Raw genomic sequence first — 27,298 nt, 5'->3', positions numbered from 1 at the left:
TTTGGAACTGCTGGCTGGAAGCAATTGAACACGAATATACATTGATCTATTAATCTTCTCATACTTCGCAGTAATGGTACATGATAGCGTGGCCGAGCGGTCTAAGGCGCTGGATTAAGGCTCCAGTCTCTTCGGGGGCGTGGGTTCGAATCCCACCGCTGTCAGGAATATTTTTTCGGATCTCGGGCGATCTACTTCCGCAGTCGACGTGAGCGGGAACTCGCGACAAGGGCTTAAATCCTTATGGATTGTATGGAAACACAATCTCATGTTAAGAGCTTTTGCGACATCTGCAGGCTAAAGGTAACATTTTTATCGCTTTGCATTGTGGGGACGCAAATAGCAGCTCCTCCCCACGTGTCTCTGTGTAGCCAAGCAACTACATGGCAGCATCCATAGACAGCCACCGCTACTCACTTATTTTAAGCTAGATCACCTGAAGTATTTCAACATAGCAAATGAAATAAACGGAGGGGAACGGTGAGCTGTGCAGGTGAGATCTAGCACTTAACTTTTATTGATATACTGGGAAAACTCACAAAACAATCGAGGCCTGGCAAATGACTTCCAATTATTTTGATTGCGCGAAACTCTAGCTAGCAAGCTAACTAACTGACCACCGGGTAAATTGCTAGCCAGTAGCTAAGCAAACAGCTTAGCCACAGCTTAGCCATATCTAAAGTTATTGCTAGTTAGCCTTAATTAGTTAACGTTATAGATTTTTGAACGTGTTACTCTGGTTGTTTTACGCATTAGTTTTGTTTTTAGCGATGGTTTGTCTCAAACGGTTTGATCGAATGAGTAGCTCACTAACACAGCCGCTATGTTAACTAGTTACCTATTAGTCGCCTCTAGCAGATGACTTGTCATGTTGTGTCAATGTAAATAAGATAACTAATGTACGGTAGTTAGCTAGTTAAGCGACCTACAAATTCTATTGAACTGCGAGAACTACTTAAGATGATAAAAGGTGTTACTTAGTGGTGGGCTGTAGAATGGGAACGTTAGCTGTTTTCGAGAAGATTGGTCTCTGAGGGAGGAGCTGGTTTTTACATATTGTGCATATGTATTTCTTCTAAACACGTCCGTTTGTTGGCAATGTCAATTCTTGCAAAATACTTACTTTTATGTTCACTAGCTGGACAGGCAAACGCCGCGGAGTACTAAACTGTAAAACTGATCAACTCGTGTAATATCATGGTACTATCACAGCTAGAACAAAGAGACTGATATTTCACCGGATGTATAATTGTGAAGCATCCGCTTGGCGTTTCCACTCACTACCAAATATGGGAGAAGACGGAACGAGACGGATTTTGGCCGACATTCTGCTAATTTTCTCATCGATGAAACATTTGATCTCAATACAGTTTTCTGTTGCCGAAACTATAATCTGTTACGAACAGAGTGGACTAAGTTTTGTAGACTTTACCCTTTTCCAAAGTAAAAAAAAAAAAATGCGTTGTTTAGTAGTGCAAAGGCGAATTGTTATTGCAGACGCGCACAGAGTAGGCGTTCCTAACATAAATATGCAAATTAATGCTAGACCTCGCCAATAGGATCTTGCTAGCTTAGCTCTGCCCAATATGACTCATATGACCCATTTGAAACAACGGGCTGTGGTCTATCTTGGTTTAGTTATAAAACATATTTTGTAGTAGCTCTACTGATCACATCTGCCAATCACGTTATCCGTATCTAAGGTAGTAGACATATCTCCGTTAGACAAACTGTTATCAGGTAAAGTCTTATTTTTCTTGTTGTAATCTAACTATTTAGTTATAGAAACGTGATACCATCAATGCAAGCTGTAAAATTACTCCCAATTTAGAACACAGCAACCTTAGTAATTTAGCTAGTTACAACAAGTAGATCTGTTGCTAGCTAGCAGGAGCAGATGGCTATATCACTAGCTAGCATGTCTTTCTGGGACAAGGAGCGTTTTAGCTATCAGTTTATTCCGAGTAATTATTTAGGGCTACAAAAATCTATAGGATAAGTAGTGTAAATCTAATAGTCATCAAGGCAGGACCTACTCATTTAATTCATACTGACATAAGAAATGCCACATTATCCCTGTCAATAGTTGGAGTAGGATGATTGCAGAGCACCCTGCTTCAGACTGTCAGGATGGTCAATTTCTAGCTCACAAACTACAATCCTTTGCCGTTATGATTTATTTTATTCATTCTTGTCTCGCACTTTTGTCTCACATCATCTATTCAGCTCTCCTGTGTCCTGCTCCCAGAGATCAACCAAGTGCTATTCACCAAGCATGGGCTGATTCACTCACGCGAGAACCATTCTACTGCAGTTTGAACTAAGTCTGCTGTCACTATTTAGACATTGAGACCATATATGCATTTGCCTGTTGTCTTTTCTTTGTGGGTCTTGTCTTACACACTAGTGCATTTTAGAGTTGAAGAACACCAACTACAGGTACACATGCTTGTTGGAGCATCTCAAATACCAAATTCAATGTAGAATCAGTTTAACTGGTGACAAACAGATTATTTTACTATTGTAACATGCAGTGGGGTGAATTCTATTGTTCCTGTCAGGAGCCCAGGCTTTTGCCATAGATCAGGGGTGTAAAACTCATTCCATGGAGGGCCTAGTGTCTTGAGGTTTTAGTTTTTGCCTTTCAATTAAGACCTAGACAACCAGGTGAGGGGAGTTCTTTACTAATTAGTGACATTCATTAATCAATCAAGTACAAGGGAGGAGCGAAAGCCTGCAGACATTCGTGGAATGAGTTTGACATGTGCCATAGATGGTAGAGTTCTCGTCTCTATACCACACTAGCTTTAGATTGCATTCTGCTAAGGCACTTGTCTCTCTACATCGGTCAGCTACATTGGTGACCAGGGTGGGTTCCTTTCCATATGCATATGGGGCCTGGGCACACATGCTCCTAGAGAGAAAGGGGAATACTGCATGCGTTGATGACAGTTCCCATCAGAGGTTCAGATTTTTGGCATAGATGGTAAAGCACTCATTTCTGGACTGCAGTATTGTAAAATTGTGCCCCCCCCACGGCACTTGATATACACTGAGTGTACAAAACATTAAGAACACCTGCTCTCTCCATGACAGACTGACCAGGTGAAAGCTATGATCCCTTATTGATGTCACCTGTTAAATCTACTTCAATCAGTGTAGATGAAGGGGTGGAGACAGGTTAAAGAAGGATTTTAAAGCCTTGACAATTGAGATATGGATTGTGTATGTGTGCCATTCAGAGGGTGAATGGGCAAGACAAAATATTTAAGTGCCTTTGAACGTAGATAGAAGCAGGCCATTGGCTGCCTTCACCCCGGGGGGTATGTACGGGATTTCTGATTGGTTCCAAGTTCGTGTTGAAATATACTTTTAATGAGTGTGCAAGAATTGAAGGTGCCAACAAATGTTATATTCATCATAAGAATGTTTTACTGTCATACACAAATTCAGCTCCTCCCTTGACGGGGTTTGATCAACTTGCCGTTTTTCGGCATCGGTCCTCACTTGTACGCATTACATTGTTGCATAAATGTTACTTAGCTAGATGGCTAAACTGGTCATGATGAGTGTGTTTCCAACTAGCTCGATGGTACTGGAGTGTGGGAGTTTTGCATGATGTAGTGACTGCTTGCTTGGTAGCCAGTTTCACTGTTTCTGTCTCACCTAACATTAGCTATTATCCATTCCTTTTAACGTTAGATTTACTTAATTTCTTCACCATATTTTGGCAGTATCAGTCAGTCACACACTCACATCAGACAATGGGCACAAGCAGAGTTATAAAAATGAGCCATGGGTGTGGTACATAGGCTAATGTGATTGGTCAAAAGACCAATTAGAGAAACAAAGATCAGAATTGGGCTAGGCTGATGTGATTGGTCAAAGACCAATTAGTGAAAAATGGATCAGAATTGGGCTACCTGTCTAAACGCAGCCATAGTAATGAGTAGTGACGCTGTATTACATTGCTACTTATCTACCCATGTTAGTTTGTCTGTCACTCAGCATCTCTGTCATCCTAGGTTGGGTCTCCGGAGGTCTCCTGTTGCTCTTCTGTGACGTCTCCCCTCACCATGGCCAGCGAGGAGGACGATGACCCCATCATACAAGAGGTGAGTGACCAGTTTCCCCAGCACCCCTGTTTAACAGTCTGTTTCTGCCCAAGCCTAGGTTTGATCGTCTTGTCTTGGTGAGGCAGTGATGAGTGATGGAAAGAATATGAACCCAAGATTCCTCTCTTTCTGTGTCTTTAGATTGATGTATACCTGGCCAAAAGCCTTGCGGACAAGCTCTATCTGTTCCAGGTAAGTTCTGCATCTACTCTGCAACAAGCTGTATCGATTTGATATGTTCCTGGTTAAGATTTTGTACAGATATCTAAATCATTTGTTAATCTTAATTTATCTTGGGGGGGTTTCTCCTTCACAGTATCCAGTACGTCCTTCCTCTATGACCTATGATGATATCACTCATCTATCTGCCAAGATCAAGCCCAAGCAGCAGAAGGTGAGACGGGACTCCCTTGTTTAAGAGATTTCCATCTCACATATGATCCATCTTCCCCAGCCTGTCTATTATTAAACAATATTTACCATGTGTGTCTTTGTGTAGGTGGAGTTGGAGATAGCCATCAACACTCTGAGTCCTAACTACTGTCGAAGTAAAGGCGAGCAGATCGCCCTCAATGTGGACGGAACCACCTCAGAGGACTCCAACACCTACTCTGTGTGAGTGCACTACTTCAGGGGTGGGCAATCATTTTGGCTTGAGGGCCACATTGGAGTTTCAATATTCAGTGGAGGGCCGCACAGATTTCTTTTGGGACCAATTTGTTTGTCAAAAGCAATTTGCAGGCCAGAGAAAGGGCAGTTATTTGAAACGTATAGTTCCATTATAATTTCTATGTACTTTCTATGTAGTTCTATACATTCAAGAGTGGGCTGGAGTGTTGTTTTTTTTTAACCCAAAATGATAATTTCCCCAATTTTGTTATAAAGAAATGTTACTCAAATTTCCAGCGGGCCAGATTGAATGGGCTCATGCTGCCCACCCATGACTTAGTACATTACCGGTCAATATAACGTATATTTGATTTAACACTTTTTTTGGTTACTACATGATTCCATATGTGTTATTTCATAGTTTGTGTCCACTATTATTCTCCTATGTAGAAAATAGTAAAAAATTAAGAAAAACCCTTGAATGAGTAGGTGTTCTAAAACTTTTGACCGGTAGTGTACACTTTGTTGGTTCACTTCTTAGTACTCTGTTAGTCTCCTTTTGTGTATGTGTCTGTGACATGCTGGTCATTGATTAATCTCCTTGCAGGAAGATGATGGACAAGCAGACGTTCACATCCATCCAGTCCACGACCAACACCTCCAGATACGCTGCTGCTGTCTTCAGGAAAGGTAGCGGTGTTTCTGTACATTCATATCCATCATCAGCACTGTCATTGCTCTCCTGGTTGTGTTTATGTTAGTGTTGATATCTAAATGTTTGTCACTCACTCAGTGTGATGTCACTAACCCATGTTGATGATGTCACCAGGTGAGCTCCACGTCACGCCGCTGCAGGGCATCCTCCAGATGCGACCCAGCTTCTCCTATCTGGACAAGGCTGACAGCAAACACAGAGAGAGGGAGGCTGCTAACGAGGGGGGAGACTCCTCTCAGGATGAGGCAGAGGAGGATGTCAAGGCCGTTACTGTAAGAACACACACACAATAACAATCACAGTTCACACAAAATGGCCATCTTAAATCAATTGTTGAACTCCATTTTATTTGTCAGTATTGGAATGGTAAAATTAAAACTGGATCTTCCCTCTAGGTGAGGTTTTCCCGTCCTGAGTCGGAGCAGGCTCGTCAGAGGCGTATCCAGTCGTACGACTTCCTTCAGAAGAAACAGGCAGAGGAGTCCTGGGTCCACCTGCACTACCACGGACTCAACGTAAGGGGGTGCTCTCACTCACTGTTTTGTGTGACCGCTTCATCCAAGTCAAGGCCAATCTCAACTCAACACCTACTTTGTGTGTGTGTTTAGGACGGGCGTTCGGACCACGAGAGGCAATACCTGTACTGCCAGGCCATGGGAGGCTCCGAGAACACAGAACTGGTGAAAACACCAAAGTGAGTACTAAGACGTAGTGTCCCTATTTGAAAGTGGCTTCTTTTGCTTTATTTTTGTGCTGATTTTAGTTTTAGTTTTCTTGGACTGTCAGGTTGCTTTTGAGTGTCATATTCCTTCTCTCTTCCCTCCCTCTATTTCTCTCTCTCTTTTCTCTCTCAGGGAGTACCTGGCAATGCTCATGCCTCCTGTTGCAGAGGAGAAGATGTAAGTCACATGGTGTGTAATGTATTAAGCCATGTTGTAACATTTCAGGTATGAAACTGATGAGTCCTGTGTGTGTGTGTGTGTGTGTGTGTGTGTATGTCAGCGTCAGGCCTGTAGGTCCCAGTAACATGCTGTCCATGGCCCAGCTCCGAACGCTGCCGCTCGGTGACCAGATCAAGACACTGATGAAGAACGGTACACTAACCTTTTTAGTTTTGCACCAATAAATCTTTATTGTTCCCAAGGGAAATGTTTTCAAAATGTATTTGTCATGCGCGCCGAATACAACTGGTGTAGACTTAACGGTGAAATTCTTGCTTACGAGCCCATGTTTGTACATGCATCTCTCCTCCATCTTATTCTTTCCATAATTTCTCTCTTCCCCTCCAGTCAAGGTGATGCCGTTTGCCAACCTGATGGGTTTGCTGACCCCTGGGACAGACTCCACTGCAGTGCTGCGCTGCATCCAGCAGGTGGCGCTACTAGTGCAGGGCAACTGGGTGGTGAAAAGGTGAGACCAGTAGAGCAGGACTGTGGAGGCACAAGGCCCTAGGGACCAGCTTCACAGATCCAGAATAAATAGATCCAAAAAAGTGTTCCTACTTCTGGTTTAATTATTCAAGAACTAAATGTGTGACTTCATGAACAAAGATTATGCTTGGATACAAACAAAAAAAAAGATTAACTATTGTCCCAGAAATATTTCAGGTCATGTCCCTGAATCCAATTGAACACTCTCTTGTTCTCACAGTGACGTGCTGTATCCTAAGAACAGCTGTAGTCCCCACAGTGGTGTGCCTGCTGAAGTGCTGTGTCGAGGAAGAGACTTTGTGGTGAGTCACACTTTTTATACCCCTACCATATCTCCTAGCATATCTTCCTGCACAGGTCCACAGTACAATTGTGCAAATTTAAATGACGAGGTTCAAATATCAACAGACTTCATGGTGAAATATAAACAGCAATAAAAACAAACAAATGATTATATGTAATGTTTTATGTTCTTGTTTCTCATCTCAGATGTGGAGATTCACTCAGGAACGCTCCGTGATGAGGAAGGAGATTGCAGCCATCATCAAGGTAATCATCAACTGTTTAAACCGTTCACTGCACCAGGAGGTGCTACTGAAGCCACCCGTAGAGTCTCACAGCTGGCCAAAGATGCCCAATTCAAATACAACTTTATTTAAAGTATATGGTGTAACACACTTCACTAGTGTTCCTAAAAGTTTGTTCCCCCCTCACTAACAGTTACCCCCAGAGGGTGTTACTAAACGTTTGTCCCACCCCTCAATAAGTTACATCCAGAGCAGTTGAAGCTGGTGGGAGGAGCTATAGGGGGACGGGCTCATTTGTAATGGCTGGAATGGAATTATGGAACGGTATCAAACATATGGAAACCACGTTTGACTTGGTTACATTTATTCCATTCCAGCCATTACAATGAGACCGTCCTCCTATAGCTCCTCCCACCAGCCTCCTCTGCTCCAGAGGGTGTTGCTAACTATTTGTCCTCCGTGTTATTTCCAGCTCCCCCCGGAGGATGTGAAGGACTTCCTGGAACATATGGCGGTGCCTCGTATCAACCGTGGCTGGGAGTTCCTGTTGCCAAGCGATGGTGACTTCATCAAGAAGCACCCTGACGTGGCCCAGCGGCAGCACATGCTGTGGATGGGGATACAGAGCAAGTAAGACACCACATACGCAAACACACACATTACCACTCACTGTTTGCCTTGGTAAGGTAACGTGGAAAGAGACTGTTGTGGGTTGATTTTTATGTTTCATGTTTTATTTTCTGTTTGCAGACTGGAGAAGGTCTTCAACTTCTCTAAGGAGGACCTGGTATCCAAAAAGGCCCTAGAAACAGGTGTGTGTACTGATTGTGTGCTTACAGCAGCATCCCTCTGGTATAATGTGTTTTATAAATGTCTCTAGCTGAAAATTGTGTTTCTCTCTCCATTACAGAAACTGTGCACGTGAGTGGCGAGCAGCGTCTGAAGGCTGCCCATGAGCGTGCACGGCAGAACCAGCCCTCTCTACAGAAGGACCTGAGCGCTCGTCGACAGGGTGGAGCCGGGGCGAGTGGCGGAACCGGGGTTCGGGTCAAAGAGGAACCCGTCAGCGATGACGAACCGATGGACTCATCCTCCTCTTGCTCATCCGCGCTCCCTAATGGTTTGGTTAACGGTTACCCCTCCTCCGCTACCTGCCCCGCCTCCAACCCTCATAACGGGCACGGCGGGACCCCCACTCCCTCACCGTCCCCTGAGCTGAGGGACTTTGTGTGGAGCACGTTCAGGAAGCAGCACGTGCTGACGCTGAGCGAAGTCAAGAGGCTGTTCAACCTCCACCTGGCCTCCCTGCCTCCCGGACACAGCCTGTTCCACTCCATCTCAGACCGCCTGCTACAGGATACTATACTGATGAGCCAATGCAAACAGATACTGGTGCCTGTGAGTATTAGAGCCTAACCCTGTTGCAGGACTACCATCCCACGAGGGCTACCTTGGGTTTTGAAACTGGCATGAGATGGGGATAGGTGGTTGGGGTTAGTTCCCCTGGAAAACAGACAACCCCCTGTGGTATTGGTGGATTTCAGTTAAAGACTGGCCCATTCTTCCACCCGGTGAGTAAGTCTGGATATCCAAAGATAAAGATCCTCTCCCTGGACTAAAGAGATCAGCGTTTGGCTCCCGGCCAGATAAAACTCAGCCTGCCTGGGCTCTCTTCTCCGCTCCTGGGCTCTCTTCTCCGCTCCTGGGCTCTCTTCTCTGCTGGAATGGTGGTCTCTCGCTTGCCTCAGGAGTGCAGCTATCACCTTTCCTAAACAGAACAACAAACTAACGGTGGTTTTGATGTGTGATCTGTCCCTGTAGCAGCACACCTGCTTTACTCCTGAGGGTAGTAGGTAGGAAGTAGAGCGAGAGCAGTGAGCCGACGGAAGGTTGGCCTTCTCAGGTTCAGCTCTCTGAATGAATGATGGCTGTGTGATTGTAGAATCTAGCTGTTCAATTCTACTAAGCCCCACCAGCCTCTGCACTGTACCTTAGGTGAAGCCTACATTTTCCTATGAGCTGTGGTTCTTCAAACGTTTCTCTCATGGTTGTCTTAATGCCATAGTACGCATCAGAGAAGTAGTTGAATGAACATTGTTAGCATTTAATACCCATTGTACTGCTACCTGTTGTGTTCAGGTCTGAGACACTGCTACCTGTTGTGTGGATAAGGAGCTGGTCTCCTCCCTCTGAGTATCCAATCCCCTTTTTTTTTTTTTAACCTGGCTTAGGTTCTTGTCCCCCTCACGCTCCTCGGGAGGTTGTAGGATTTAGATCCTGGAAGGAGGGAGAGGGAGGGAGGTATGGGGGAGGGGTTGGACAGAGGAAACTGTCCACTGTTAAATAGCTTCTATTATTGGCTGAGAGCACAAAGCCTATTACTGTTCCAGGAGGGGTTAACCATTAAGCCCTGTGTAGAATTTGCCTGTACACAGATCTAGGATCAGATCACACTCCCCAAATCCGAACTAAACATTAGTCAGATGGAACGCAAAACTGACCTTGTATCAGCTTTGAGGGGCAACTTCATCCTATCCCAGCAGGGGTTAATGCTTACTGGGAGTGGAGAGGGTTGAATCAGGGATTGTCTTAATGTTCTTGGGATGGATTAGAGATCACGTTACATTTACATTTTGGTCATTTAGCAGATGCTCTTATCAAGAGCGACTTGGTCATTTTACCACAGCACGCCTGTGTTTTTGTTGAGATTGGGAATAACTTTATCCAAATTGTAGCTTCTTGTAATAAAAGGTATCCCGTGTCTGTAAAGCCCAGTGCTATAAGATTGTGCGTCACTGCAGTGGTTTCTCTTCTGTCTCTCTCCTGTGGCTTCATCAGTAGTTTCTCATCTCTCCTGTGATTTCATCAGTAGCTTTTCTCATCTCTCCTGTGGTTCCATCAGTTTTGTCTCTTTTCTTCCCTGTAGTTTCCAGCCCAGAGCACGGCAGCTGCGGATGAGCAGAAGGTGTTTGCTGTGTGGGAGACAGGAGAGACCTTCGACAAGGTAACAACAGCAGGGGTCTTCTAGTCAAGTCTGTAATAACGGTGTTTCCTTTTCACTCCTCATTCCACATGCCCACTGGATCACTCTGATCACCACAAGTCTGTATGTCTTGGCCTGTATGCCTTCCCTTCCTTAGTTTCAGAAATGTGGATATGTTTGAGCTCCCTCTTCGGTTTTCTGCCTCTACATTTGAAAAGATCTTCATATTGTTGTGTGTCATGTCCCCCCAGCACCGTCAGGTCCTGTATGAGATCTTCATGAAGAACTACCGGGTAAGGAGGAACGTGATCCAGACCAGGCTGACGCAGGAGCTGGGAGACCAGACTACCAAGGCCGACATGGACCGCCTGCTCAAGGTACGACTGGCCTCAGAACAAAGTGTAGAACAGACTGCTGAACAGCGTCTAGAACTGGCTTTAGAATTGGCTGTAAGAAACAACTTTAGGTTCTGGAACCATCTTCAGAACAGGTTCTAGAATCTGCTCTAGAGCTGGCGTTGAGTGGGCTGTAGGAACACCTTTTAGAACTGTCTCAAGAATCAGATGTGGTACTATTAACCTGTCCTTTTTGGTCCTGTCTTATTAGGAGTGCTGTGTGAGCTTAGGAGGGATGTGGTACCTCAAGGGTACGCTACAGTCCTGAATGTTGAGGATACGCCCCTGTGGCGGCCAGCACCCAACCAAACCCACTCCCCCAGAGCCTAGTGGGAGGGCTCTGTACGGGGAGGCGGGGCAGCCAGACACACAAACCAATCGCAGCCCTCCTGCCCCCAGCTCTCAGGACCGGGTTTGGAGGACTGAGACGTCCGTCATCTGCTCCTGTCAGAACATAACGCTTGTTGTTATTGCAACTGAAGAAGTCACTTGAGCTTGGTCCAAATGGAGAAGGCCTGGTGGACAGAAGACCTTCCATATTCACGCTAAGGGCTGGAGCAGGAGCACAGATGTCTGACAATACTGAAATGTTTTATTTACTATGCCATTATTTCCAAATCTGTTCCTTTAGTACCCCCAGAACAGCTCGTTGTGCTCTAGCCCAGAACTGGTACACTTGATTCAACTAATGTGGGTGGGCTGGTTCAGGGCTGGAGGTACTCGAATAATGGATTGGGGAACACTGTACTATGCCATTGAGAACTAGCCTATATTTTGAATTCATAAAGTGATGCTTTATTATTTAGTTTTTGAATTAAACGTATTTTACCAGACTGAGGGTAGGAAGCAAGAGTTCAGTTCATAGTCCTATAGTTTTATCCTGAAGGTGGCCTTTGAGGGGAGAAACACATGAGACCTTTTACCATTCATTCAGTTTAAGGCCTTAACTAGGGTAGCACACTGCTAGTTTGAGTTATTTTTTTATTTATTTTCTTTTTAAAATTATCATTATTATTCTTGTTCCTCTTTTCTTGACTATTTCATTCAGGGAGAAGAGGAATGTTTGGTTTGATATTCACTCCACGCTGTCACGGATACAGGCCATACAGAGCTGGACAACCCAGCATCGTGTTGAAGGTTATTTAACAGCTTGTGTTACACAGCGATCACTCAATAGCTGGATCAACCTATATAGCTACAGGCAGGTTAAACACTGTTTAAACTACTGTTGTGAGTGAACTAAAAGCAGAGAGTTGGAGTGTGCTGAGGCAAATTATAATACAGGAGTGAATTGGTGTTGAAGTGATCGCAATCATTTAAAACAAAAGTTTTTTGACCCAAGGTTTTTTGTGCAAATCCTTAACTGTTAACCCAAAGTTTTACCACGAGGTGGAGGTGAATGTTACTTTCACACATACATTTTATATTCGATACAGATACATTTGAAAACTAGACAGGGCGGGTAAGGCCTGTTTGGAGGTGCAGAGAAGCACTTGGTAGTGGAACCTCATGGGAAATGTGAATAAAAACAATTGAGACTGTTGAATGGTTTGCTGTTATTGAATGTCTGGGAGATAAGTGAATTTAAGTTTTGTTGAATTCGAAGGATGCTAATACAATAAAAGTGAAAATATCTACCAGTATTGTTGGACCTGGTGTAATTTGTTTGAGAGATGCTCACTGCTGTGTTGCCCCTGGCTGCCATTTTAGGGGTGCTATTCAATATGGGATAGAAATTAAGGTAATTTCAGATTGAGCCGACATGCAGCGTTTACCGTGAATGCAGTATCCACTAAAGCGTGACCATTACGTATAAATTTAAATCACGTTGTAAAACTGAACTTCCGCAATGTGGATTGAAAAGAGCCCTAGGCCTCCGTAAAAGTGCATCCCCAGACATTCAGGACAAACTCCCATCTGAAGGAATAACTGATATTGCACTGAACAAAAATATTAATGCAACAATTTCAAAGATTTTACTGAGTTACAGTTCATAAGGAAATCAGTCAATTGAAATAAATTAGGCCCTAACCTATGGATTTCACATGTCTGGGAATACAGATATGCATATGTTGGTCACAGATACCTTTAAAAAAAAAAAAAAAAGGTAGGGGCGTGGATCAGAACCAGTCAGTATCTGCTGTGACCACCATTTTCCTCATGCAGCGTGACATCTCCTTCGCATAGTTGATCAGGCTGTGGAATGGCCCACTCCTTCAATGGCTGTGCGAAGTTGCTGGATATTGCAGGAATTCTGTACAGATCCTTGCGACATGGGGCCGTACATTATCATGCTGAAATTTGAGGTAATGGCGGCGGATGAATGGCACGACAATGGTCCTCAGGATCTCGTCATGGTATCTCTGTGCATAAAAATTGTGTTAATTGTCCATAGCTTATGCCTGCCCATACCATAACCCCACCGCCACCATGGGGCACTCTATTCACAACGTTGACATCAGCAAACCGATGCCATCTGCCCGGTACAGTTGAAAGCGGGATCCATCCGTGAAGAGCATACTTCTCCAACGTGGCAGTGGCCATCGAAGGTGAGCATTTGCCCACTGAAGTTGGTTAGAAGACCGAACTGCAGTCAGGTCAAGACCCTGGTGAGGATGACGAGCACGTAGATGAGCTTCCCTGAGATGGTTTCTGACAGTTTGTGCGCAAATTGTTTTGGTTGTGCAAACCCAGTTTCATCAGTTGTCCGGGTGGCTGGTCTCAGATGATCCCGCAGGTGAAGAAGCCGGATGTGGAGGTCCTGGGCTGGCGTGGTTACATGTGGTCTGCGGTTGTGAGGCCGGTTGGACGTACTGCCAAATTCTCTAAAACGAAATTGGAGGTGGCTTATGGTAGAGAAATTATCAAATTCTCTGGCAACAGCTCTGGCAGACATTCCTGCAGTCAGCATGCCAATTGCATGCTCCCTCAAAACTTGAGACATCTGTGGCATTGTGTGACAAAACTGCACATTTTTGTGGCCTTTTATTGTCCCCAGCGCAAGGTGCACCTGTATAATGATCATGCTGTTTAATCAGCTTCTTGATATGCCACACCTGTCAGGTGGATGGATTATCTTGGCAAAGGAGAAATGCTCACTAACAGGAATGTAAACAAAATAAGAGAAATAAGCTTTTTGTGTGTATGGAAAATTTCTGGGATCTTTTATTTCAGCTCATGAAACATGGGACTAACACTTTACATGTTGCGTTTATATTTTTGTTCAGTGTAGTATAACGGAGGTCAAATTAGACAAAGCTTATGTTTTTCTGACAGATGCTTTTGTGATGTTGAAAAGAGTCATCTGGCATTTCATGAAGACTTGCACAATCAGTGCAACCATCTTTGAAGCATGCCACAACTTTCTGACCATACAATGTTCAGGTTTTTCGGGTGAATACATTTGATCAATGATCTCAAAAGGACTTTATTTGTTATTTTTCGTGGATATGTTGTATTGCTCAATAAACAGCACCTCTCTTTCATCTACCATTCTGTCTTTCTGTGGCCAGTTCCATTTTTAGACTTGCACAATTAAAGACCTTTGACCTGAATAAAGTTGACACTGGTCTAAGGGCAGCTTTTTGTGGGGTCAGAGGTGAGTCAGCGGGACAGGAGAGATGCCATGGCAGCCCCCAGTTTATACTATAGCATTATGTAATGTCAACCAACGTGTACAAGCCTTATCAACAACCTGTGCCAGCCAAAGTATTTTTAAATACAACAGCTAACAGTTTCTAATCTTCACTCAAAGATCAAATGTTTGATGATGGAGTTTTACACCATAGGGATTGAGAGTCCAACTCAATGATGGTTGTTGTTCCAACAAACCAATTTTATTATTAATTCAAGATATGGAAAACTACAGCAAAGGCAATATAAAACAGTAGTTAATCATCTACAGAATGGCATTAATCATAAACATTGCACATTATTTCGATTTAGGCTACAGGGAATAATAACTACTTCAATAGCACTTTATATACATATATTATATATTTATATACAGAAAAGTGTCTAGCTATGCGAGAAGCCATGCTCCACACAAGGACGGATTAACAACAATAAAGCATGTGAAACCTGAAGACTCAGGTGTTCCAAGACACTGAAGGTTGTTTCACCTGGCACAGGGACACAGAGGAGCCATCCCAAAGAGTAAATCCTGGGTATAGAGGCTCAGAGAATGTGGTATGGAAGGTGTACAGGTGGGTCAATCCAGCAGAGACAACTCTGTAGAAGGACAGAGTGCCAGCCAGCCAGTCAAGATACACTCCTATTCTTTGAGAGAGAGAGGAGGGGACATGTATGTCAGTCATCTCGTCGCCATGGCAGGCATTGTAGTTGTAATGAGAGCAGTTCAGTCCCCAGGACTTGGCATTGCATCCATGCCATTTGTCATCAAACTTTCCTTTTCTATTGATTCCTTTGTATGCCACTCCTATACTGACCCTTTCCCCATTCCAGTCTGCCTCCCAGTAGCATCTCCCAGACAAACCCTCTCTACACAGCACTTGTTTCGAATGGTCAAATCTTTCAGGATGGTCAAGATATGGCTGCTCCTCCCTCACCATTGTCACCTTTCTGTTCCCCTCAGACAGCAAGAGCAGTCTGTGTGCTGTGTTCGGCTCCAGTGTGAGCTCACAGTGATCTGATTGAAAATATGAAATTGGTTTAGAAAAATACCATTCACAGAACGTCTATCAGTTTTCCACTCAACCCTGCACTGAATGTCGACTCTAAAATGTATAGTTTTTCCACAAGCGATAAAAAATAATTTGGTAAAATATGTTAGATTTATGCATATTCAACCAAATTGGTTCTCAGTTTGTACTCTTGTTTTGCTTACTTTACAGCCATATTGTCAACATCAGTCATGACTTACATTTCCTAAGCCCGAAGTTGAGCATGCTCTCTTCAGCAATGTCCATTCTATTGAAAAACAGACAATGATTTATTGGCACATACAACCGGTAGGAAAAATGTAATTCATTCATCCAACCACATATTAATTTTTACTTTAGTTTCTCCAGTTTACAGCGCGGGTCATCCAGTAAAGCTGAGAACAGATTCACTCCTGAGTCTCCTGGGTTATTGTAGCTCAGCTCCAGCTCTCTTAGTTGCGTAGGGTTTGAATTGAGAGCTGAAGCCAGAAAAGTACAGCCTTCTTCTGTAATATTGCAACATGTCAACCTGCAAGAGGTAAAACAATCTGTAAAACGAATATTCCCTAAAAGCAAGACCAGCTCTGTTAGAGTCTCTCTTACACCCCATGGGTACTGACCTCAGTATCTCCAGTTGACAGTGTGGATTTTCCAGTCCAGCAGAGAGCAGCTTAACACCTGAATCCTGCAGGTCATTGTGACTCAGGTCCAGCTCTCTCAGGTGTGAGGAATTTGAGCTGAGAGCTGAGGCCAACTCTTCACAGCATCTCTCTGTGATGTAGCATCGATTCAGTCTAAAACACAAAATAATGGATGGAATGGTTTTTTAAACTTTTAAAATGACCATGATACTGTAAATATAATTATATATCCCAGAACTGAATGAATATCGACCGTAGTATCTGTAGTTTACAGTGTGGATTCCCTAATCCGACACAAAGCAGCTTCACTCCTGAATCCAGCAGGTTATTGTGACTCAGGTCCAGCTCTCTCAGGTGTGAGGAGTTTGAGCTGAGAGCTGAGGCCAACTTTTCACAGCATCTCTCTGTGAGGTTACACCGACTTAGCCTAAAATACAAAAATATGTTGAACATCAAACACATTGGGTTACTCAATCTGAGCAAGTCATTAAAAAAAACAGTATAATTTCATATTCTGTGATTTTGATCTGGTACTTACAGAGCTGTTCTGGATGCTTTGACTACTGGCAGCAGCCTCAGAAGACCCTCCTCTGATGTGGAGTATTTCCTCAGGTCAAACACATCCGGCTCCTTTTCTGAAGTCAGCAACACAAACACCAGAGCCGACCACTGTGCAGGTGAGAGTTTGGCTCCTGAGAGACTTCCTGATCTCAGGTAGCTTTGGATTTCTTCCACTAGAGAATGGTCATTCAGCTCACTCAGACAATGGAACAGATTGATGCACCTCTCTGGAGAGAGATTCTTTCTGGTCTTCTCTTTGATGTACTTGACTGTTCCCTCCAGGCTGGTTGAGCTGGTTACCGATTCTGTCAGTAGACCGCGTAGGATAGTCTGATTAGACTCCAGCGAGAGGCCAAGAAGGAAGCGGAGGAATAGGTCCATATCTCCGTTCTCACTCTCTAAGGCCTGATCAACTGCACTCTTGTGTAAGTCGGTCAAAGTTTTGTGTCCAAATAATGATTTTCTGAGCTTACTGGACAAGGATCTCTGTTTGACCAGTGGACTTTTGTTGCCATTCTTGAAAGTGAGAAACACATACAAAGCAGCAAGCAACTCCTGGATGCTCAAATGCACAAAGCAGTACACCTTCCCCTGGTACAGTCCAGACTCCTCTCTGAAGATCTGTGTGCACACTCCTGAGTAGATTGATGCTTCTCTGATATCAATTCCACACTTGTTCAGATCTTCCTCGTAGAATATTAGATTGCCTTTCTCTAACTGTTGGAATGCCAGTTTTCCCAGCGACAGGATGCTCTCTCTCATCCACAGAGGATCTCCACTTTGCTCTTCAACGTACTTCTGATTCCTCTGTTTGGTCAGAAAAATCAGGAAGTGAGTGCACATTTGAGTCAGAGTTTTGGGGATGTCGGCACTCACTGCTTCATCCAAAATTCTCTCTAGAACTGTGGCAGAGATCCAACAGAACACTGGTATGTGGCACATGATAAAGAGGCTCCTTGATGACTTCATGTGTGTGATGACTCTGTTGGCCAAGTTCTCATCACTGATTCTCTTCCGGAAGTACTCCTCCTTCTGAGGGTCGTTGAATCCTCGTACCTCTGTCAGAAGGTCAATGTACTGAGAATGGATCTGATTGGCTGCTGCAGGTCGGGAGGTTATCCAGAGAAGAGCAAAGGGAAGCAGATTCCCCTTGATGAGGTTTGTAAGCAGCACGTCCACCGTAGTGGACTCTGTGACATCACAACAGCTCTTATTGTTCTGGAAGTCTAGAGGAAGTCTGCACTCATCCAGACCATCAAAGACAAACAAAGCTTTGCACTTGTCATAGCCAGAGGAATCAATGTTTTTCATCCCCATGATAAAATGGCCAAGAAGCTCAATCAAACTGCACTTGTTTCCTTTCATCAAATTCAGCTCCCGAAAAGGGAGCGGGAATATGAACTGGATGTCTTGATTTGCTTTTCCTTCAGCCCAGTCCAGAATAAACTTCTGCACAGAGACTGTTTTTCCAATACCAGCCACTCCCTTGGTCATCACACTTCTGATTGGTCTGTCTTGTCCGGGTAACGATTTAAAGATGTTGTTGTATTTGATTGGTGTCTCTTGTGTTGCTGGTCTCCTGGATGTTGCCTCGATCTGTCTCACTTCGTGTTCACTGTTGACCTCTCCACTTTCACCCTCTGTGATGTAGAGGTCTGTGTAGATCTGGTTGAGACGTCTTGTTGGATTTCCTTGCTCCCCTATTCCCTCAAATACATTTTGAAACTTCTTCTTCAAGGTGGATTTGAGTTGATCTCGCCACACCATAGCAAGCTCATCTAAATAACCAAACAAGTCATAAAACATTTAGGCTACATGTCAACAGATATTTTATATGGTGGTTAAGGCTGCTCCAATCAGAGATGTATAGCGACTGTTAGTAACTCTTCTCATCTGTGGAACCACATGGACTAGATCAGGGGTTCCCAAAACTGTTTTGCGTCAGGGACCCATTTTGTGATAGCAAATTCATCAGGGACCCCTTCATAATATCAGAACACAACTCCTACTTTAGAGTGCGATAAAAATAGCATTCAAGCAGTTTTACTATGACTTCTGCAGTGCATGGCCGGACTTATCAAGTCTCAGGCCCTGGGAAATAACATTTTAAAGGCCCCACTCTGGAATCAGAGAGAAAATGTTGCAGTTTAATTGTATTACTTTGCCTTGGGGAAGAGAACATTTAGCCGTTTTATTCTACACATTTGGCAAGGTTAGCAAACTTAGGCATGACATGCGAACAACAAATTCTGAACCTACACATCCATGCATAACTGACCAAATTATGAAAGACAAGTGTTGTAATTTTGAATTCCGTAAAGTGAGTGTGGAAGAGGTGAAACATTTATTGTCTATCAACAATGACAAGCCACCTGGGTCTGACAACTTGGATGGAAAATTGCTGAGGATGATATTGCCACGCCTATTTGTCATCTCTTAAATTTAAGCATACAAGAAAGTGTGTGCCCTTAGGCCTGGAGTGAAGCAAAAGTCATTCTGCTACTCAAGAATAGCAAAGCACCCATTACTGGCTCGAACAGCTGACCAATCAGCCTGTAACAAACCCTTAGTAAACTTTGGGAAAAAATTGTGTTTGACCAGATACAATGCTATTTCACAGTAAACAAATTAACAACAGATTTTCAGCACGCTTACAGGGAAGGGCATTCAACATGTACAGCACTTACACAAATGACTGATGAATGGCTGAGAAAAATTGATAATAAAAAGATTGTGGAAGCTATTTTGTTAGACTTCAGTGCAGCTTTTGGCATTATCGATCATAATCTGCTGCTGGAAACACTTGTGTTATGGCTTTACATCCCCTGCTATACTGTGGATTGAGAGTTACAGAGGGTGTTCTTTAATGGAAGACTCTCCAACATAATCCAGGTAGAGTCAGGCATTCCCCAGGGCAGCTGTCTAGGCCCCTTACTTTTTTTCAATCTTTACTAATGACCTGCCACCGGCTCTGAGTAAAGCCTGTGTGTCTATGTATGCTGATGACTCAACACTATACACGTCAGCTACCACAGCAAGTGAAATCACTGCAACACTTAACAAAGAGCTGCAGTCAGTTTCAGAATGGGTGGCAAGATATACACTGAAAAATATAAACGCAGCATGTAAAGTGTTATTCCCATGTTTCATGAGCTGAAATAAAAGATCCCAGACATTTTCCATACGCACAAAAAGCGTATTTCTCTCAAATGTTGTGAACAAATTTGTTTACATCCCTCTTAGTGAGCATTTCTCATTTGCCAAGATAATCTATTCACCTGACAGGTGTGGCATATCAAGAAGCTGATTAAACAGCATGATCCTCACACAGGTGCACCTTGTGCTGGGGACAATAAAAGGCCACTCTAAAATGTGCAGTTTTGTCACACAACACAATGCCACAGATGTCTCAAGTTTAGAGAGAGCGTGCAATTGGCATTTTGACTGCAGGAATGTCCACCAGAGTTGTTGCCAGAGAATTTAATGTTAATTTCTCTACCATAAGCTGCCTCCAATTTCGTTTTAAAGAATTTGGCAGTATAACCAACCAGCCTCACAACCACAGACCATGTGTATGGCGTCGTGTGGGCGAGCGGTTTGCTGATGTCAACGTTGTGAACAGAGTGCCCTGTGGTGTCGGTGTGGTTATGGTATGGGCAGGCATAAGCTACAGACAACGAACACAATTGCATTTTATCAATGGCAATTTGAATGCACAGAAATACTGTGACGACATTCTGAAGCCCATTGTAAGGACGATTTTTTAAAGGTATCTGTGACCAACAGACACATGTCTATATTTCCAGTCATGTGAAATCCATAGATTAGGGCCTAATTAATTGATTTGACTGATTTCCTCATATGAACTGTAACTCAGTAAAATCATTGAAATTGTTACATGTTAAGTTAATATTTTTGTTCAGTATAGTTGGTCCTAAATATTTCAAAAACTAAAAGCATTGTATTTGGGACAAATCATTCACTAAACTATTAAACCTCAAATAAATCTTGTAATGAATAATGTGGAAATTGAGCAAGTTGAGGAGACTGAACTTCTTGGCTTAACCCTGGATTGTAAACTGTCATGGTCAAAACATATTGATGCAACAGTAGCTAAGATGGGGAAAGGTCTGTCCAAAATAAAGCCTTCTTAACAACACTATCAACAAGGCAGGTCCTAAAGGCCTTAGTTTTGTCGCACCTTGACTACTGTCCAGTCGTGTGGTCAGGTTCCACAAAGAGGGATTTAGGAAAATTCCAATTGGCCCAGAACAGGCCAGCACGGCTGGCCCTTAAATGTACAGGGAGAGCTAACATTAATAATATGCATGTCAATCGCTCCTGGCTCAAAGTAGAGGAGAGATTGACTTCATCACTACTTGTATTTGTGAGAGGTTTTGACATGTTGAATGCACCGAGCCGCCTGTTTAAACTACTAGCACACAGCTCAGACACGCAGGCATACCCCACAAGACATGCCACCAGTCTCTTCACTGTCCAGAACAGACTATGGGAGGTGCACAGTACTACATTGAGCCATGACTACATGGAACTCTATTCCACATCAAGTAACTAATGCAAGCAGTAAAATCAGATTTAAAAAAAAGATTTTAAAAAAAGTTATGGAACAGCGGGACTGTGAAACAACACACACATAGGCACAGACACATGATAACATACGCACTATACACATGTACACATGGATTTTGTGTTGTAGATATGTGGTAGCTGCCTTGGCAGCAGCTAATGGAAATCCATAATAAATACAACCCCTCTGAATCAGAGAGGTGCGGGGGGCTGCCTTAATCGACGTTCACCTCATCGGCGCCAGGGGAGCAGTTGTTGTTTGGGGTTAACTGCCTTGCTCAAGGGAAGAACGGCAGATTATTTATCCTTGCCGGCTCGGAGATTCGAACCAGCGACCTTTCAGATACTGGCCCAAAGCTCTTAACCTCTAGGCTACCTGTGTGGGTACGGATGTGGGTACACAGACCTGTGAACCACTGTGGCCCCCACAATGAGTTTAGATTTTTCGTGGCCCCCACCCCCATCAAAGTTACCCCTCCCTGATCTAAGGGTATATTAATGTGGATTCATAACTTACATTGTATTGTTTTGCACCCTCTAAAGTTTTTGTACGTTTATATTTTGAGATCTGGCCGTGGACCCCACTTTGGGAACCACCTACTAGATACAGTTGAAGTCGGAAGTTTACATACACTTAGGTTGAAGTCATTAGAACTCGTTTTTCAACCACCCCACAAATGTCTTGTTAACAAACTATAGTTTTGGCAAGTCGGTTAGGACATCTACTTTGTGCATGACACAAGTAATTTTTCCAACAATTGTTTACAGACAGATTATTTCACTTATAATTCACTGTATCACAATTCCAGTGGGTCAGAAGTTTATATACACTAAGTTGACTGTGCCTTTAAACAGCTTGGAAAATTCCAGAAAATGATGTCATGGCTTTAGAAGCTTCTGATAGGCTAATTGACATCATTTGAGTCAATTGGAGGTGTACCTGTGGGTGTATTTCAAGGACTACCTTCAAACTCACTGCCTCTTTGCTTGACATCATGGGAAAATCAAAAGAAATCAGCCAAGACCTCAGAAAACAAATTGTAGACCTCCACAAGTCTGTTTCATCCTTGGGAGCAATTTCCAAACGCCTGAAGGTACCACGTTCATCTGTACAAACAATAGTACACAAGTATAAACACCATGGGACCACGCAGCCGTCATACCGCTCAGGAAGGAGACGCGTTCTGTCTCCTAGAGATGAACGTACTTTGGTGCGAAAAGTGCAAATCAATCCCAGAACAACAGCAAAGGACCTTGTGAAGATGCTGGAGGAAACAGGTACAAAAGTATATATATCCACAGTAAAACAAGTCCTATATCGACATAACCTGAAAGGCCGCTCAGCAAGGAAGAAGCCACTGCTCCAAAACTGCCATAAAAAAGCCAGACTACGGTTTGCAACTGCACATGGGGACAAAAATCGTACTTTTTGGAGAAATGTCCTCTGGTCTGATGAAACAAAAATAGAACTGTTTGGCCATAATGACCATCGTTATGTTTGGAGGAAAAAGGGGAAGCTTGCAAGCCGAAGAACACCATCCCAACCGTGCAGCACAGGGGTGGCAGCATCATGCTGTGGGGGTGCTTTGCTGCAGGAGGGACTGGTGCACTTCACAAAATAGATGGCATCATGAGGAGAGAAAATTATGTGGATATATTGAAGCAACATCTCAAGACATCAGTCAGGAAGTTAAAGCTTGGTCGCAAATGGTCTTCCAAATGGACAATGACCCCAAGCATACTTCCAAAGTTGTGCCAAAATGGCTTAAGGACAACAAAGTCAAGGTATTGGAGTGGCCATCATAAAGCCCTGACCTCAATCCTATAGAAAATGTGTGGGCAGAACTGAAAAAGCGTGTGCGAGCAAGGAGGCCTACAAACCTGACTCAGTTACACCAGCTCTGTCAGGAGGAATGGGACAAAATTCACCCAACTTATTGTGGGAAGCTTGTGGAAGGCTACCCGAAACGTTTGACCCAAGTTAAACAATTTAAAGGCAATGCTACCAAATACTAATTGAGTGTATGTTAACTTCTGACCCACTGGGAATGTGATAAAAGAAAGAAAAGCTGAAATAAATCATTCTCTCTATAATTTTTCTGACATTTCACATTCTTAAAATAAAGTGGTGATCCTAACTGACCTAAAACAGGGAATATTTACTAGGATTAAATGTCAGGAATTGTAAAAAACTGAGTTTAAATGTATTTGGCTAAGGTGTATGTAAACTTCAGACTTCAACTGTACATGTATCATAATGCATCAGATTTTTTGCTGTAGGTCAAGAGGATCTAGCCTCCGACCAACAAAGGCTTGAATTCTTACGTTTCTCCAGCGAGTCAGCAAGCTCCTTCTGGTTCATGTTCCTCAGAACGTGCAGCGTGATCTTCAGAGCCCCTTCTCTGGCGCTGCTCTCCTGCTTCTCATCTTTAGTATGTTTATCTGTGTAATCTTTACAAAGAATCCTCTGTAACCTCTTCAATTCATTCTTCACAAAAGTGATGACATTGCCTTCAAGCAACTGCAACAAACAATTCAAAATGACATAGAGAACTAAGTCACAACAGTCTTGGAGGTAAAAATCAAGGTTTCGAGTCGGTCAGTACTGGCAAATTAAGACGGCCCACCTCAAATATGGAGGACAGGTCCATTTCATGACTTGGGGCAGACTGACCATTCGGAATCTCTGACTCTGATTCTGACTTCTCATGTTGGTCTCTGGGAACTCTGTGTAGGAACAAGGCAAATACCATTGCTAAGCATTTCTTTCTCTGGAAATTGCACTCAGATTTCTTAAAATGACGACAAGACTTCTTACCCTTGTTTTGGAGGAAAGTCTCCACTCCGGAATTCTATAGGCTCTCTCTTTGACTGTTCACTCTTCATGGATATACCACTGGGTAAAGGGGAGTCTGGTCTCTCCTGCTGGACCCTGTTAAACACCAGATCAGACATCTTAAATCAGGACAGTGGACCTACTTTTTAAATTAATAATTGGGTCTGTGTTAGTATGTCAACATTTTGAGAGAGACAATTAACCTTGTCCTGAAGCACTTACCTTTGGTCAGATTGAAAAGGTCCTTCTCTGAATTCTATAGGTTCTCTCTTGGACTGGTCACTCTTCAAGGACACACAGCTGGGTACAGGTGAGTCTGGTCTCTCTGATTGGATTTTGCTTTGATACAATATGGAAACACTATTGATCACAAATGTATTTTCCATTATGATAAATAGTGAAGGATAGGGTACTTGGGGATATTATCAATACATAGAAAACATGCTAGAAACTCAATTTAATCCAGCATTTATGATTCATCACAATCAAAAACACTCCTCTCACCCCATGGGTTCATCAGAGTTGTTCTCCCCAGAGATACTCATTTTGGAGGCAGGGTTTCTCTCCTCTCCCCCGCCAGAGAGACTCCTGCTATTATCAGCCTACAGTAAGCACGAGTACAAACATGAAGACTTAAAAGTGAATAAAGGGTTTGCCAGAAAGGTAACCTGCAGTCATATTTCGCTCCTTAAGCAAAAAGTGATTATCTGAAGTTCACCATTTGTTTATTTGTACCATATTTGCCTATCATCTCTTTTCTTCAGGCAGTTGATTTCTCAGTGAGAAACCATATCTTGTGATAGGTTCACCAACAAGTTTGTCAACATTCCATTCAGTGCCATCATTAGTAAGCATTAAAAACAAAAACGGATGACATCATGAGGAAATACCTTTGTATTACTGTAAGTCTAGTTTCCTTGAATATACCTTGAACCCCCTCCCCCCTCTCAAAAGACAAATTACCATATTTATGTACAGGTAGAAATCTAAGTGTAAATTAAATTCTTAATAGCATTTTTAAGACAGAGGATGATTGCTCTGTGTGATTGTTTGATGGCATAGGCCTACAAACAATGACAAGTGCTAAACCTCTGGATTTTTGTCTTACTTGGCATTTACATTAAGACTAGCCTGACATTTAACCCTTGTATGAGGTGCCTAACAAGTGAATCAGTCACTAATATGTAGACAAAAACACGCATACAAACAACAACTTACAGTCTCCCACTCTGCTTTGCTCTCCATTATGTCCCTGTCGCGAAGTGAGAATTGTATCACGATCTTGTGATGCCAGTATGACGATGCTCCTCTCTGTATGAACCGCTTTGTTCAGATGACATAGATAATAATAGCTACCACCTTGACAAATCACATGACTGCGCAGTTGTAATAATGGACCAATGGAGACACAGAATCCTCTCAGAGTTTACATTTATCACAAAGATGACACATATACAGTACCAGTCAAAAGTTTAGATACACCTACTCAGTCAAGGTTTTTTCTTTATTTTTACTATTTTCTACATTGAAACTATGAAATAATCATGTAATAACCAAAAAAGTGTTAAACAAATCAAAATACAGTGCCTTGCAAAAGTATTCATCCCTCTTGGCGTTTTTCCTATTTTGTTGCATTACAACCTGTAATTTAAATGGATTTTTATTTGGATTTCATGTAATGGACATACACAAAATAGTCCAAATTGGTGAAGTGAAATGTAAAAAATAACTTGTTTCAAAAAATTATAAAAATTAAATAACGGAAAAGTGGTGCGTGCATATGTATTCACCCCCTTTGCTATGAAGCCCCTAAATAAGATCTGGTGCTACCAATTACCTTCAGAACTCACATAATTTGTTAAATAAAGTCCACCTGTGTGCAATCTAAGTGTCACATGATCTGTCACATGATCTCAGTATATATACACCTGTTCTGAAAGGCCTCAGTCTGCAACACCACTAAGCAAGGGGCACCACCAAGCAAGCGGCACCATCAAGACCAAGGAGCTCTCCAAACAGGTCAGGGACAAAGTTGTGTAGAAGTATATATATATATTTTTTTTATATCCGAAACTTTGAACATCCAACGGAGCATCATTAAATCCATTATTAAAAAATGGAAAGAATATGGCACCACAACAAACCTGCCAAGAGAGGGCCACCCACCAAAACTCACAGACCAGGCAAGGAGGGCATTAATCAGAGAGGCAACAAATAGACCAAAGATAACCCTGAAGGAGCTGCAAAGCTCCACAGCGGAGATTGGAGCATCTGTCCATAGGACCACTTTAAGCCGTACACTCCACAGAGCTGGGCTTTATGGAAGAGTGGCCAGAAAAAAAGCCATTGCTTAAAGAAAATAATAAGCAAACATGTTTGGTGTTCGCCAAAAGGCATGTGGGAGACTCCCCAAACATATGGAAGAAGGTACTCTGGTCAGATGAGACTAAAATTGAGCTTTTTAACCATCAAGGAAAACACTATGTCTGGTGCAAACCCAACACCTCTCATCACCCCGAGAACACCATCCCCACAGCGAAGCATTGTGGTGGCAGCATCAAGCTGTGGGGATGTTTTTCATGGGCAGGGACTGGGAAACTGGTCAGAATTGAAGGAATGATGGATGGCGCTAAATACAGGGAAATTCTTGAGATTTGAGACTGGGACGGAGGTTCACCTTCCAGCAGGACAATGACCCTAAGCATACTGCTAAAGCAACACTCGAGTGGTTTAAGCGGAAACATTTAAATGTTTTGGAATGGCCTAGTCAAAGCCCAGACCTCAATCCAATTGAGAATCTGTGGTATGACTTAAAGATTGCTGTACACCAGCGGAACCCATCCAACTTGAAGGAGCTGGAGCAGTTTTGCCTTGAAGGATGGGCAAATATCCCAGTGGCTATATGTGCCAAGCTTATAGAGACATACCCCAACAGACTTGCAGCTGTAATTGCTGCAAAAGGTGGCTCTACAAAGTATTGACTTAGATGGGATGAATAGTTATGCACGCTCAAGTTGTTTTTTTGTCTTATTTCTTGTTTATTTCACAATAAAACATATTTTGCATCTTCAAAGTGGTAGGCATGTTGTGTAAATCAAATGATACAACCCCCCCCAAAATCCATTTTAATTCCAGGTTGTAAGGCAACAAAATAGGAAAAATGCCAAGGGGGGTGAATACTTTCGCAAACCACTGTATATTTTATATTTGAGATTTTTCAAATAGCCACACTTTGCCT

General features: G+C 43.0%; 3 protein-coding genes and 1 non-coding gene across 8 annotated transcripts; 2 read left to right on the top strand and 2 right to left on the bottom strand.

Annotated features, from left to right (window-relative positions):
• The first annotated feature begins 2 nt into the window (after positions 1 to 2).
• LOC121576570 (DNA-directed RNA polymerase III subunit RPC5) lies at positions 3 to 12,417 on the top strand. Of its 5 annotated transcripts, XM_041889810.1 has the most exons (21): positions 1,726 to 1,740; positions 2,227 to 2,439; positions 4,026 to 4,115; positions 4,257 to 4,307; positions 4,432 to 4,509; positions 4,615 to 4,730; positions 5,332 to 5,414; positions 5,554 to 5,711; positions 5,835 to 5,954; positions 6,048 to 6,133; positions 6,294 to 6,338; positions 6,442 to 6,533; positions 6,729 to 6,849; positions 7,090 to 7,171; positions 7,359 to 7,418; positions 7,869 to 8,026; positions 8,147 to 8,208; positions 8,307 to 8,794; positions 10,323 to 10,400; positions 10,631 to 10,756; positions 10,986 to 12,417. In XM_041889810.1, exons 2-21 carry the CDS (start codon positions 2,359 to 2,361, stop codon positions 11,040 to 11,042), a joined length of 2,232 nt encoding a protein of 743 aa, XP_041745744.1. In that variant the 5' UTR covers positions 1,726 to 1,740; positions 2,227 to 2,358; the 3' UTR covers positions 11,043 to 12,417. The 5 variants fall into 5 exon arrangements, with proteins under 5 accessions (XP_041745753.1, XP_041745762.1, XP_041745770.1 ...); XM_041889819.1 differs by lacking the exons at positions 1,726 to 1,740; positions 2,227 to 2,439 and adding an exon at positions 3 to 303; XM_041889828.1 differs by lacking the exons at positions 1,726 to 1,740; positions 2,227 to 2,439 and adding an exon at positions 343 to 493.
• On the top strand, positions 83 to 164 carry trnal-aag. The gene has a single exon. It is a non-coding gene; the product is annotated as a tRNA-Leu (tRNA).
• Positions 12,418 to 14,651: 2,234 nt separating the features above from the next.
• On the bottom strand, positions 14,652 to 18,503 carry LOC121584383 (NACHT, LRR and PYD domains-containing protein 3-like). Its single transcript, XM_041900227.1, has 6 exons — positions 16,615 to 18,503; positions 16,330 to 16,503; positions 16,056 to 16,229; positions 15,791 to 15,964; positions 15,657 to 15,703; positions 14,652 to 15,422 (listed from the first exon to the last, which is right to left on the bottom strand). The coding sequence occupies exons 1-6, from the start codon at positions 18,441 to 18,443 to the stop codon at positions 14,863 to 14,865; spliced, it is 2,958 nt and encodes a 985-aa protein (XP_041756161.1). The 5' UTR covers positions 18,444 to 18,503; the 3' UTR covers positions 14,652 to 14,862.
• A 5,002-nt stretch (positions 18,504 to 23,505) lies between these two features.
• Positions 23,506 to 25,358, bottom strand: LOC121568961. Its single transcript, XM_041879511.1, has 6 exons — positions 25,279 to 25,358; positions 24,565 to 24,662; positions 24,283 to 24,399; positions 24,043 to 24,156; positions 23,852 to 23,951; positions 23,506 to 23,745 (listed from the first exon to the last, which is right to left on the bottom strand). Exons 1-6 carry the CDS (start codon positions 25,303 to 25,305, stop codon positions 23,506 to 23,508), a joined length of 696 nt encoding a protein of 231 aa, XP_041735445.1. The 5' UTR covers positions 25,306 to 25,358.
• Positions 25,359 to 27,298: the final 1,940 nt, after the last annotated feature.

This window comes from Coregonus clupeaformis, chromosome 1 (assembly GCF_020615455.1).
Source record: "Coregonus clupeaformis isolate EN_2021a chromosome 1, ASM2061545v1, whole genome shotgun sequence".
Lineage (NCBI taxonomy): Eukaryota > Metazoa > Chordata > Actinopteri > Salmoniformes > Salmonidae > Coregonus > Coregonus clupeaformis.
Note: the sequence above shows the minus strand (reverse complement) of the source record. Positions and strands in the feature narration are given on the sequence as shown.

Bases quoted from the DNA above. Each gene is read 5' to 3' on its own strand.
- LOC121576570 (XM_041889810.1), top strand. From the start codon at position 2,359: ATGCATTTGCCTGTTGTCTTTTCTTTGTGGGTCTTGTCTTACACACTA. The intron at 2,440-4,025 runs GTACACATGCTT...CTGTCATCCTAG, and splicing joins TTGAAGAACACCAACTACAG to GTTGGGTCTCCGGAGGTCTC. The intron at 4,731-5,331 runs GTGAGTGCACTA...ATCTCCTTGCAG, and splicing joins GACTCCAACACCTACTCTGT to GAAGATGATGGACAAGCAGA.
- LOC121584383 (XM_041900227.1), bottom strand. From the start codon at position 18,443: ATGTTTTATGACTTGTTTGGTTATTTAGATGAGCTTGCTATGGTGTGG. The intron at 15,704-15,790 runs GTAAAAATTAAT...GTTTTTCAATAG, and splicing joins TGTAAACTGGAGAAACTAAA to AATGGACATTGCTGAAGAGA. The intron at 15,423-15,656 runs GTAAGTCATGAC...ATTTTCAATCAG, and splicing joins CAACTTCGGGCTTAGGAAAT to ATCACTGTGAGCTCACACTG.
- LOC121568961 (XM_041879511.1), bottom strand. From the start codon at position 25,305: ATGGAGAGCAAAGCAGAGTGGGAGACT. The intron at 24,157-24,282 runs GTAAGTGCTTCA...GGTGTTTAACAG, and splicing joins CCTTTTCAATCTGACCAAAG to GGTCCAGCAGGAGAGACCAG. The intron at 23,746-23,851 runs GTGGGCCGTCTT...TGTTTGTTGCAG, and splicing joins ACCTGTCCTCCATATTTGAG to TTGCTTGAAGGCAATGTCAT.